The sequence below is a fragment of the Parasteatoda tepidariorum genome, chromosome 9 (genome assembly GCF_043381705.1).
Source record: "Parasteatoda tepidariorum isolate YZ-2023 chromosome 9, CAS_Ptep_4.0, whole genome shotgun sequence".
NCBI lineage: Eukaryota > Metazoa > Arthropoda > Arachnida > Araneae > Theridiidae > Parasteatoda > Parasteatoda tepidariorum.
Window position 1 is genome coordinate 58,344,467 of NC_092212.1, and position 14,218 is coordinate 58,358,684.

General features: G+C 29.9%; 1 protein-coding gene across 1 annotated transcript in view; it reads left to right on the top strand.

The window, feature by feature from the left end:
• The first annotated feature begins 2,954 nt into the window (after nt 1–2,954).
• Nucleotides 2,955–14,218, top strand: part of LOC122269492 (uncharacterized) — a 54,232-nt gene continuing 42,968 nt past the window's right edge. The window contains exon 1 of the mRNA XM_043042914.2: nt 2,955–3,186. Coding sequence (XP_042898848.2) covers nt 2,955–3,186 — 232 coding nt within the window. The remainder of the gene's footprint in view (nt 3,187–14,218) is intronic.

Genomic DNA, 14,218 nt, shown 5'->3' on the forward strand with positions numbered 1-14,218 from the left:
ATATATATATAACAGTTTAAAAAAAAGGATTAAAGTTTATTTAAAAAACCGGAAAAAAAAGAAATAATCTTTTCATCAGCCCAAACGATTATATCCGCAAAACAGAGGGCTTACTGATATTGTATTAATAAAGCTAAAGCAAAATATATTAATACAATAGTATGAGGAGCACTCGAAAAAAAATTTTTACAAAAATTACAACAAATAAAATAGAACACAAAAAGTAAAAAAAACATGTAAAAACAGAAAATAAAATAAGGGAAAAAACAGTAAAAAATGGACTATATAGCGAGTAGCGAAATCAGATCTACTTACATGGACGACAGGAACTGAATGACGGCATGATGGACGGGAAATTTTTCAAGAATGATTTAAAAATGTTTTCGCAAAAAGGTTGCCAGATTACAAATTATGAAAACAAAAGCGCAATAGTAGTTAGTAAGTTTAAGCACTTCACTTTTTCCAGAAAACTCAAATAATAAAAGAAATTAACTGCTTTAAAAAATGTGCAAGTTTAGAAATTAAATCATCTAACAATCACTGAAAATTCATAATAAATATCGCAAAATTAAAAAAAAAAACCTTAATGTCAAAATTTGTTCACTTTTTTTCCTTTGTATTTAAAAAATAACAACCGATGGAGTAGAGAGAATCATTTCAAGTAAGAAAGAAATATTCATGCGAATCTTAAAAAAGTTCTTGAATCAGATTAAATAAGTCTCCTACTGGTGGCTGAGTCAGCCAATCTGGTATACTTCCCATACAAGCTATCATCGAAGCTACCCTCCCTAAAATGCCCTCTTCCTGTTTCCATAGCACCAGACAGTCGCAGACTTTGTGGCGGTCAGAGTACCTATCGTAGACAAACAGTAAATAGAGGGTTTTAAAGTGCCGTTCTTACTGCACAGCTGAAGTGATTTGTTATTCTGTGCATTGATTTGCTAGTTACCAAGGATGGGCCAGAAATGGATGTGCGCAAGGTAATATACTGGATAATTTTAAAAATTGACCATAAATAGTTTTAGAAAAAAGATGTTTTTTTAAGAAAAAATAGAAAACTGAAAAGAGAAACATAAATTACCTGTTTTGTAAATAATTTTAGCCCCGGATTTGCACGAAATGGATTAGTACATGGAAAAATTATATAAATTATCAAAGAAAAAAAATTTTATTAGATAATTTTAACACGAATTTGCCTGAAATGGATTTGCGCATGTAAAAATTAACAAAGAAACAATTTAGTAGATAATTTTACCCACGGATTTTCCCGAAATGGATTTGCACATGGAAAAATTTTATAAATTAACAAAGAAAATTATTTAGTAAAGGAACTTTTTAGCAAATAATTTTAATCATGGATTTGCCCGAAATGGATTTGCACATGGAAAGATTATACAAATTAACAAAGAAATTATTTAGTAAATAATTTTGGAAATGGATTTACCCGAAATGGATTTGCACATGGGAAAATTACATAAATTAACAAAAAAAATGTAAACTTATATGAACAATATGAAACAATATGAAACATGTGAACAATATGAAAATGAAACTTTTTTTTCTTAATTTTCTTTATGTTTTCCTGTATTTATTTATTTATTATATATATATATATATGTGTGTTAAGTAAATTAGTGCAAAATAGAACTGAACTAAAAATTTTAAAAAATTAACTCACTCTTAATTTCAAAACAACACCGAGCTGCTAATGCTATGATTAGGAAAGAAACCGTTGAAAAAAATGTAAATTAATTCAATATACCTGGTTCAAAATCTGATAAACAACAGAAAACACGACAGCACAGTAAAAATGGATAGCACTGACTTACATCGTTTTATATTTTTATATTATTTTAAACAGTGCAAGACTAAAATACTTAGTTATACCCTTGAGGTAACAAGTTGTACAGTAGACATTTTTATTTAATCCAATTCCGTGCCATAAAAACATTTTATTTCTGTAACCTCTTCCTTACCTCTGTCCGCATATGTGGACCTTCGCCTCTTAGCTTCTAAAAAAATGCTATAAGAAAATTTATAGTTTTGCCCTACTGTAACATTCATGAAAGTTTAAGCTTTCTGAGAATTGAAATAGATACACAGCATGTGAGATATTTTGGTAGAATTCCACATAAACAAAAATAAATTTCGAAAAATAATGCTAAGTCCACGCTCTCAAAAACATAAATCATTTTAAAAATTATATGATTTAGCTATATTTATTTACTTAGTCAAAACCTGAGAACCACATATGAGTTCCTAAAATTATTAGCCCCTTGGCAGCATAATTCAATTTTTTTTAAATCTTATTATGACTTATGGCAGCAAAATAGAAGTTAGGATCCGTAAAATATTTTTTTGCTATAATCCTTTATACTTCTGTAGTGAATAGGTTAAGGTATTGAAGAAAATAAGCATTGCTGAAGCATTACACAAAGAATATAAGTTTTAAATTAACATGAAGTAATCAAAGAATTGCGATTAATGAGCAAGTATGAACATGTAGGGCACATTCTTTCTTACATACTGGTTATCATAAATCAAAGAAAAATTTCAAATATAGCGACATCTCTCCCAAAAATAAGCCAATCCTAATCATCTTTGAATATACAATGTGTAAAATAAAAGTTGCCAAATAAAACTGCAATATGTAAATTGATCGTGCTGAAATGGAATAATACCATCTGCAGTGAGCATGAAATTGTATGTTTAATTGCAAGCCTGCGCATATTGCTGTGTTTCTGAAATTTGTATCAGGTTTGTACCAGGCATCAATATTCCCAAAAGCTGTGATGGAGATCTATTGGAAGACTAGATGCAGGACAAACTAAGATAGAAATAGGAAATGGTTTAAGATCCTTCCGTGGCTCATAGATTTAAGCAAAAATTTCTAACCACAGGTTCAGCGTCCAGAAGGTTCTGCCAAGGACAACCAAATGCTACAATGAGTGCCTATGACCGATATTTGTCCTTATGTTCACGAAGGAATAGAACCGCAATTCCGAGTCAGCTTAGATTCTCTCTTAATGCAGCCAAGATTGGTGTCAGCATTATACTGTGCGCAAAGGCCACTTTCGTCACGCCATAGAAGGGAACGTTTGAGGCGGGAACAGCAACAAGTCTATTGGACGGGTGGCCAATGGAGAGTTGTTCTTGTCACTGATAAGACCCGTTTTAGCCTCCAAAGTGATAGCAGGTGCTGTTTCATTTGGAGAAAACCTGGAACCCGATCAATCAAATATGCGTAAAAGAGGCATACCAAAGAGGCAAAGTCTGTGGGAGGGTGAATGTTTGTTGATCATTGTCTTCAGCAGCCAACAAATCAGAGCATGGAGTTTCCAACTCAATCACCGGACGTATTACAAGCCTGGACACCAATACTATCAACCATGTTTGTAATGCGTAATGCTTTAAGAAGCTCTCAATCCTCCTCCTCCTCAGAACTAACTGATTTGCAAGGGAAATAACTCGCACGTCCAACGGAACTAGATAGAACATAATTAAAAGCATCCCAGATAGCTATATGTGCTGTATTGCTGCCGGTGATGATTATACTCCCCACTGCATGTACTATTCTTAAGATACACATCTGATTTATTTATTTAATACATAAGCTGATTTCTGTAGCACCATAATTGTCTACTTAATACTTGTCATGTCATTTTATGCTTTTTTATGTTTTTTTAGGTTGTTAGGTTATGTGAAATTTGTTAGGTTATGTGAACTATATTGTGAGCCAGTTTCATGCAAAATTCGAGTTCTAGTCATTTTTTGTGATTTTTTCTTAATTTATTATAACCAGTGTATCAACCTTTTCCCGAAGATTCACTACAATATCTTTCTCACATAAACATTTTATGTTATAAAATTTCTTATACGTATTCTCAAATTCATATATAATACAAATTAGGATGTATTATATAGAATACAACTTGTTAGGTTTTATTTATGCTGTTAGGTTATATGAAATTTGTTAGGTTATGTGAACTATAATGTGTACCAATTTCATAAAAGTCTATGCATAATTTAAGTTACAGTCATTTTTGTGATTTTTTCTTAATTTATTATAACCAATGTATCAACTTATTCATGAAGCGTCACTGCAATTTCTATCACGAATAAACATTTTATAATAGAAAATTCTATATGTGTATTCTCTAACTCTCATATAATACAACTTTGGATGTCTTGCTTGTTAGGTTTCTTTTTTCAAATTATAGAAATCTAGAAATAAATAGGTTTGAAAAAAATTCAAATATTGAAAATTTAGAAATCGAACTTTTTAGAGCTTTTCATGGTATCTCTAATGGTAAAGAGTTAAAAATATACTTAAGAAATTAAACTTGGTATATTTTTTAATAATCCACAATTAAGATAATTATATTTTTTTTTTTCAATTTTAAAGTAATGCAATTGGTTTTGAAAGTTAGGAGTTGATACTTTGTCCTGAATTCAAAATTAGTTTTTATCTCTAAGCTGATCTAATTTGTTAAATTACACGAATGAGATTTTGCTCAATTTTTTTAAAAAATGTTTACAATGGAGAGAAAAAAGTATGGTCGAAACTACCAGAATGCATCAAAGTTTATCGTGTTTCTGGTTCTATGGGAACACCAAAAAATTCAGAAAATTTTAACCGAAGCGTTTTGGTAATATTTATGGTAAAATTGACGATAAAATTTGTTTTATAGCGTATGATTAAACTTGGTAAATGTGGTAAAATTTGGTAATTTTATCATAATACTTTAGAACAAGATAAAAAAAATCATTCATTCAATAAAATTTATCTTTCTGTTTTCAATTTCTTTTAATAAATGTGGGATAAAACGTATTATAATTCTGAAAACCAGAATTCTGGTAAACCGCTTACCGTATAAATGAAAAATTATCGAATGATTTTAATACGGTATATTTTGAATCAATTAACCAGAATTAATTTTTTTACCAGAAATTTCATCACCATACAGTACTGCAATTTTAACAGAATTTTTTATCTGTCAACAAATATAATTTTTAAAGCATTTAAAAGTGTTTAAAAGATTTTTCTATAACACTTATTATAGTTATTCGAATGCTTATAAAGTGGCTTCTAACAGAAATTTCATTGCCGAACAGTACTATAGTTTTAACACAATTTTTTTTCTGTGAACAAATTTAATTTTTAAAGCATTTAAAAGTGTTTAAAAAATTTCAATAAAGCTTATCATAGTTATTACAAATATTTATAAAGTGGCTACCTTATCTTCCGTTTAACTAAAACAAAAGCTTATTTTATAAATATGTGATAAACTATTTGCGTAATTCTCTCTATCGGGTTAATGGCCAACGATAAAATTAATTACAAAAGAGCCTTTTTTTAATAGAAAAAACAGCGTGTAAGTGTCTACGTCAGTAATTTTAATGCTAAACTTAAAGGCACTTTAAGTCTCTGGCCTTGGCACTTCAAGTGAGTACCTCAGTTGCTTTTTAAATTAATAGCTTCAGTCAAGAATACCATTACTTAAAAAAAAAATTTTAAAGATTGGGTTTTCTTACTTGAGTATCACACTGGCGAAACCACTTTATTAATTTTCTACCCCATTTATTGTAATGATTTGAGATTTTTCGATGTTAATGTATTGTCGAAAGTAAAAACATAAAATAAATAATCCAATAAAGTAAAAAACGGGCATAAAGGTGATTAATGGCATAAACAGTTTTTTTTATAATATCTCTTATGCCATAAGAAAGAAATTTATTTGCCCTATTAAGGCATAGAACAAGAGTATTTCACTGTTGAACAATTTTTGTAGTATTTATGCAAATACCTTGTCTTGCATAATTTGGAGGTGGGAATTTCAAATCTGAAATTAGTTTCGCTCTTAAAGTTAGAGAGTTTTTTAAAAGGTCATTTTTATTCTATTTTTTGCTGAAATTAACAAGCTTAAAAACGTTGTCAGGGGGTCGCGATAAATGTTGCGACTAACTTCTAGGGGGGTTGAGGCGCATCATCAGGATTAAAACTACATAGGAAGCCATGCCCGAGAGCGTCGTACACGACGCCCCTATAATGACCCAACACCACTATATTATGGAAGCATAGGAAGAAACAATTCATAATCGAGAAGCGCCCCTACCGGTGTACGACGACATTTACGGTTATGGGTTCCTATGCAATTTTAATTGTGATTATGCTCCTCGACCCCCCCCCCGAAGAAGTTTGTCTCAATATTTATGCAGCTTCCAGATATATGTGTAACGTTTCTAAACTTTTGCATTTCGATAAAAAGAAGTAGACTAAAAATATCATTTTAAAAAAATTTAAAAAACTGCAGCTTTGAACGATATCTCGATTAATGATTCAAATCAGCAATACGAAAGTCTTTAATATCTGTTTAAAACTCTCATGCAACCGAAAACAAAAATTGGTCCCCCGGTATTATTAACCAATATTAATGTTTCAGAAAAATTGCTTTATATTAATAATTCCCCCCAAAAAATGAGAAAAAACTAGATTTAAAAGTTAAATCTACGTAAAAAACAACGTTGTAGAAATATTGATTCATTTTAGAATTCATAGAAGTATTGATTCATTTTAGAATTCGTAGAGATATTGATTCGTTCGTAGAAATATTGATTCATTTTAGGAATAAGGCAAAATTACTGAAACCTCAATTTCAATTATTTTTCTCTTTAGTAATCAAGTTTAGTAAAAGTGCAATAATGTGTATTATTTTATCACCATATTAAAATTGCGGTTAATTCAAATGATAATATGGTTCAATGAGAACCAAAATTTCTACAAGTATAGTTTAAAAACCGTAGTCAGGGAGAATTTTGCTCCTCTAGATCAGTGGTTCCCAATGTTTATGGACTATTGAAAAAGTGCAATAATATGTATTATTTTATCACCATATTAAAATTGCGGTTAATTTAAATGATAATATGGTTCAATGAGAGCCAACATTTTTATGAGTATAGCTTAAAAATCGCAGTCAGGGAGAATTTTGCTTCTCTAGATCAGTGGTTCCCAATGTTTATGGACTATTGAAAAAGTGCAATAATATGTATTACTTTATCACCATATTAAAATCGCGGTTAATTTAAATGATAATATGGTTCAATGAGAGCCAAAATTTTTATAAGTATAGTTTAAAAATTGTAGTCAGGGAGAATTTTGCTTCTCTAGATCAGTGGGAACCACTGATGCTTATGAATGCTTATGAACTATTGAACCTTCCATAATCAACCTAGTTTAGGCACAACCCTATCGTTCTAAATAAAAGCTTTCATAAATCAACAATATGCTTTCCAAAGAATGACCGCTAATTATTTTAAAAATATTTATTAATTATAAAAAAATTTTTGTTTTATCTGTTAACTTTGAAATGAGGTTTTATGTCAGGAATTTTAATTTGCAAGACTAAAACAAGGCTTATATTTTTCAATTTATTTTTTCTTTAGCGTTTTATTTAATTATTTCGCAAAATAACCAAAATACTAAATCACAAATGGATTATTGCTTGGATCTAAATAAATAGTAAAATTATATCTTTAGAAACATACTACATGTTAAAAAACAGTAAATCTCAGAACACCTGTAACATTTCTACGAACCCCTAATGACCCGTGGGACATTTTGGAGGAATTTTTGTTTTATGATTTGAAATTAGTTATGATTCATTTATAAATTCTTAAACCAAATAATAGTTAAGTCTATTATGTATTCAATTTGGAGACGACTACCTTTTCTCAACTGTTTCTCTTCGAAAATTTTACTATCATATTTTGAAAAACTTTCAAGCATTTCTTAGATTAGGGTACTCAAAAATATTTCTTGATAAGTCGAATTTTACTTAAAATCATAAGAAAAGAAAAGAAATGAAGGACTTTTAAAAATAAAGACAGTGAAAAAATTTTCAGAAAATTTAAAATAGTTTACCCTTTTTGACTTAATATGGTACTTAATATGGTAAACTATTAATCTACAAAAATAGAACACACGAAAGTTTTTAATAGTTGATAAGTCTGTTTAGGATTTACTTTAATGTCTTTGTGCAAATATTTTTCACAAAGATTTTTATTTCCGCTTAAGGTACTTATATTCAGTTTGCTTTTTGTTATAAATTTCCCACTAATTATTAAACAAAAAATGCGTCTAGACTTTATTAATTTATGATAATCATAGTTATCTAAAATTTGTTTCTCCGTCTGTCAGATTTATCATATCATCCATAAATCTTCGAATTTCTAACAAAAAGTTTACTTCAGTTAACAATTTGTATTAATTTCTTTGTATTAATTTATTTTTATCAATGCATAGCTTACAGATTGTTGTGTGTTTAAATGTAAATATTTTTAATTATTTAAAAACTGCATCATTTTACTTTATCATTAAGAAATAGTGTTAGCAATTCGGGTGCATTTTTGAAAACTATAAATTTGAAAAACCACATTAAGAATTTATATTTACTTAATGCTGCAAGGCAATAACACTAAATAATACTAGATATACAATTTGTAAGCATTGTGCTCTATATATTCACAAAAATATAAATTCCTAAACGACCAATTTTCTGTAACATTTTTGTTCGATGCAGGCTGAGTTAAAGAAATCTCATAATGACTTTAATTTTGAACTTGATTCAAAAAAACAAACTTCAGGAGGGATTTTCTGAGATAAATTTTTCCAAACTTGTGTTACATGATAAAATAAAAAGAACACTAGATCGTTACCTTATTTAAAATAAGGTTTCAGAGTTTCAAAAAAACTAACACCTCTATCCTTGACAGATTTTATGTAACATTTTTGTTCAATGCAGTCTGAGTTAAAGAAATCTTACAATGACTTTAATTTTGAACTTGATTCAGAAAACAAGCATCACGAGAGGTTTTCCAAAAAGAATATTTCGTATTCGTATTTTATGACAAGGAAAACTTCTAGGTAACTAACTCCTTAACTAACGTCGCATTAATAAGCTATCTAGGGGCACTAGTAAGCTATCTAGGCGTACTAGTAAGCTATCTAGGCTCACTAGTAAGCTATCTAGGCTCAGTAGTAAGCTATCTAGGAGCACAAGTAGCAGCCTAATGGGCTATCGGCGACGGTCATGGGAACATCTCTGAGAGTGATCCGAAAACATGCCATCAAAACTTTGATGCTCTGCAGAGGGTTGGCTCCTCCGCTTTGGTACCCAATGACCTGCAAGCAAAGTCGAGCACTAACAATTTAACAAGGACCAATACCGCACAGCCTCGGTCCTTAAACAGTCTGATCAATGTGGTCATCCTCCCGTTTATGGACCGGAAAAAGTTTTCTACTGGGAATCGTGTCCTTTCGGCAAGTCCACAAAGGACTGGAAAACTTCTAGAGCTTTATTCGATTATCTTTCATAACTGAAGTGTATAGGTTCAATCGTGCAACTGTATTTTTGCAAACCTTAATAATTCGTAAAAGATTTTATTTTTTTGAATACAAAATACAAATAAAATCAATTGCAGACATTTTATGAATTTCAAGTAGATTTCATAAATTTGAATTCATTAATTAAATAATCAGAAAAGCTTCAGCTTATACGTAATTAAATTCAGAAGCCTGTGTAAACACAGCATAACGGGCCAGTTGGGGAAAGTGAAGTGACAGTTGAAGTGTAAAGAAAATCCAGCTTCCAAGATCAATGTTCCTTAAATACTGAAAATAATTAACACAACTACTGAAAATTGCTGGAGTTCCCCGGGTACTTAAAACGGTCTACGAACCTCAAAAAGCAGAATTAGTTGGATGAATGCAATCTGCGCATTGAGTGTCTTCTGGGTTTGGAACCAAAATCTAATATATCTTCTGGATCATCCATCGCAGTGCTATTACAAAATTGTCACTTTTAACCAGTTCTCACATTTTGGTGTCTGTGTCGCCCAAGATAAAACTATCTAAAATACTCTGTAACGTTGAACTTGATTTAGAAATCAACATCACAAGAAATTTTTTCATGTTAGTATTTCATGAAAAGGAAAACCTTATAGTATTTCCTTAATTTTAACCTTGCAGAATTAAACCTAACAGATTCAGAGATTCTAACACCTCCTACCTAAACATTTTTGTTCCGCACCTTTGATCGATGCAAGCCAAGATAACCCAATCAAATCAAATGTTTAATTTTTAACGTTATCCAACTGACCCTTGGGAAAAATTTATTTTGTCAAATGCTCTTACATTCACATTATAGGAAAATAAAAATTTCTAAAGCTTTCTTCGGGTAGTGTATGTCAATAAGGCTTAAACCTACTATCAAATTGTCCCCTCCACCGTAGGCATGCAATTTTATGATTAATACAAGCCAAAATAATATTTTCTAACATGCAGTATTACAATAGAGCCTATGAGCTATACACACTCACTCAAAAGTAGAAACGAAGTGAAATAATCTAAAACAAATAAAATAATCAAAAATGGCACAATTTATGATTAAGATGTTGGTGTACATACATACATCCACTTTTAAAAAAAATTAAATAAAAACGATTGACTTAAGAGAACTAAAAGCACCCAAAGATGACAAAACCACGCAATTATAAACTTTTAAAATTTTTTCATAAAATGTTATCATGATCGAAACTAAAATTTTCTGTCCTGTGTGAGGCGCGTGTACGCGGCTATGTTATTCTTCAACTGTGAAAATGTACCCTAATTCAGAACCGAGTTAACATATTTTATATACTAGTGAATTGGAATTGAATAATTATTGCTGTAGACGTGCTACACCATGTGTTCTAGTATCATAACTGTTCTTTTACTTTCTTTTATAAGCAACTGTTAATATGTATGTATATGCATATGAGTTATAACTTTCTGATAAAATATTTACAACCACATTTTTTTTATCACTTAGTTTTACTAAAGTGTAGAATTTAAAATATTTTACATTTTTATTTTGTTCTTCATTATTTTATTATTATTATTTTGAATAATTGATTATTGCAGCTGTTGTAATTGAATGCAGATTGCCTAACTCTTTTTTAAAAATTAGTAAAAAAAAGGAGTAACAAAATATTTCTAATTTTAATGACTATTAAATAAATTCTGCAATTTAAATATATTTATTTCTTTTTTTTCCGTAGCTTCAAGACATGGAAGGGAAAATATTCAATATAATAATTGTAATATCATCGAGCAATGTCATGTAATTTATTATTTGCTTACTAGTTCCGGTATGTGATAATGTTAAGAAATACTTAAAATTTTGATTCTATTTTTAAATTTTATTTCAATTTATTATCCAAACATACTTTATGAATCCGTATCCATTTCCTTAAGGATAGAAATACAAACCTCACAGCCTTTACTTTCTTCTTAGAACCTATTTCGTATTCTAAATTAACTTCTAAGCTTATATTACTTCAATGCATCTAAATACTGCAGTATCTAGATTACAGTAAATCTAAATCCTGAAAAGATAAAAGTCGGTTTCCATCTTTCTTCTGCATGAATTTTTCTATCCTATGTTCAATACTTTCAGCAAAAATGAAAGAAAAAGAAATATGCCCTGACAAAGAGGAGGAAAAAAATTCCTTGTCGAAAGGATATATCAAATTTCTAATCCCCGCTGAAACTGTTCTCTGAAAAAGTGATGAACTTCCTAAAAAATAGATAAGCCTAGAATAAAAGTGGCGAAAAAAACTTTCTACTATTCTTCTCGATGGAGGTTCCCGAAGACAAAGCAGTTCTGAAGGGTATTGATTAGATGGGCAAAGAGCCTCAAGCGTAAACGGTAAATCGGCACCACTCTATGAATCGTTCGGTGTGAAAAGCACTTACTGCCCACAACAAAGTAAACACTCGGTTGTCCAATTCAGGATTGTTGAGCTCTTGAAACAAAAATTTTCCTTCGTGGAATTAGAATGTAATGCACGAGATCTGGATATTATTAGAGCATGCATTAAATTTGAATACGAGATATTGCGATCGTCTGCCTTTATCCTTTTTTAAAAAACATAACAAAGAATTTAGTAAATTAAATTTATAATTGTACTAATTAATGAAGGTAACATGATGAAGTGGATTCGCGTATTTAATTTTATGTGTTTAAAACGTGCGCAAAGTGTTCTATTGCAGACGATTTTTTTAAGAAATTTATTTCAAGAAAATCGTTGACGTTAAAAAAAATCGTCTGATGCAAGAATTCAGGATTGTTGAGCTCTTGAAACAAAAATTTTCCTTAGTGGAATTAGAATGTAATGCACGAGATCTGGATATTATTAGAGCATACATTAAATTCGGATACGTGATATTGCGATCGTCTGCCTTTATCCTTTTTTTAAAAACACAACAAAGAATTTAGTAAATTAAATTTATAATTGTACTAATTAACGAAGGTTACATGATGAAGTGGATTCGCGTATTTAATTTTATGTGTTTAAAACGCACGCAAAGTGTTCTATTACAGACGGTTTCTTTAAGAAATTTATTTCAAGAAAATCATTGACGTTAAAAAAATCGTCTGATGCAATAATTTTGATTCGATGATGCAACGATACAAAATCAAATTTCTTTCGTATTTTTATTTTTTAGAATCAGTCTCTACTTAAGACAATACATTATAAAATAAATTTGTAATATCTGATTAATAGTTCAATATTTCACCAACATTCACTTCAAAGTGTAACGCTTGTAAAATTTTACATATATACATTTTTTTTAAATATCGAGGGCACTTTTCTTTTTTGAATTCCCTTCTTAGTTATTTTAAAAATATCACCTTTAAAGAACACAAAGAATAACAAAGCTTACCAGCAAAGATAAGCCAAGTATAAAATCTTTTACTTACACTTCACAAGCCGCTATGAGATAAAAACAAACAGGTAAAAAATAGTTCTTTAAGCTTCAACTTTATATTTTCTGTTAGAGATTTTCTAAAGTCTTTGCTTGTTCTAACAAACTCTAACGTTTCTTCAAAGGCAGAATTGCAAATCTCGCCAACTCAGAGTCCGGAAAAGCCAGGACTCGCAGGCTTTAAAGAAGAATTTGCAAGGATATTGAATTTCTGCGTTGAACTGTTGTACATTTTTAGAAAAATCTAGGATTTCCTTTCTTTACTTTAAAGAGATAAATCTTTTGATGCTTAAATCTTTGAATCAGTTGTTAGTGATTTAAAAAGAAATTAACTATAAACCCTCAAACATTAGGTTTACTAGTGAAGTTAGTTTATTATATCTAAGCGATAACACATATTTTCTGGTGGAATACAATTTCGAAATACCGAAGCTGAAGTTTTCAAAAAAAGCATGTTTTATTCTTCAATGAATTTGTTCCCGAAATAAATCCGAAAGCAACTTTTTAGTATATTTACGGGCTTCTTTCCTTCAAATAATACAACTCTAAATTTTAAAAAAACGTAATGTATTTTTGCATTTCTTTATTTCAGCGTTTAGGCGTTTAGTTTTATGTTAACAATCGCAACAAACAGTATATACTCAAAAGTCACGTTTTTTGTTATTGACAAAATTATTTTTTGGTTACTTATTTAATGATTTGAACGAACATTTTTTTCATTAAATTAGGGAAATTATTATTTTTTAAGGAAAAGAATTTCATAAAAGTCATTAAGCTTAATGCTACTTATGAACTAGCACGATTCATTAAGAAATACATCGCAAAATAAAGGGAGCACGATAAGTTATCCTTGCTATAAAACAAGCAATCTGTTTGACAAGTTAACGCACTAACCCCTGAACCATCCGTTCACATAGTGCCAACAGATTTACATTTAGACAAAAAAAATTGAGAACTCTCAGAATCCATTGATGTGACACACGAGTGACGAAGCATTTTCGTCAAAAACTTGAAGGTTCGCATTTTGTTACAAATAACGTAATTTCATGACAATATCAGTGTCAAAATAAATCCAAGTTCACGTAACATATATTACCGGATCAACAGGACGTGAACTTGGATTTAGTTTGGTTATGCTCTAATTATGAATTAAAACACTTTCGATTTTGTAATTTCATTATCTTTGAGTTCTCATTTGTTCAATGCTTGTGTAGGGTCCAGCCAATAGAAACATAGCTTACAGCTTTTGCTAACCACATTGCTCCAATGAAACCCTATTCCTGTTTCGTTCAGAGATATGTATTCTTGTTGTTGGCTGCTGATGAGTTACAACAATTTTTGTTATATTTTTGCTTATATTATATTAATATATATATAATATGCGGTGTATCCACACCGATATTTTTTAGT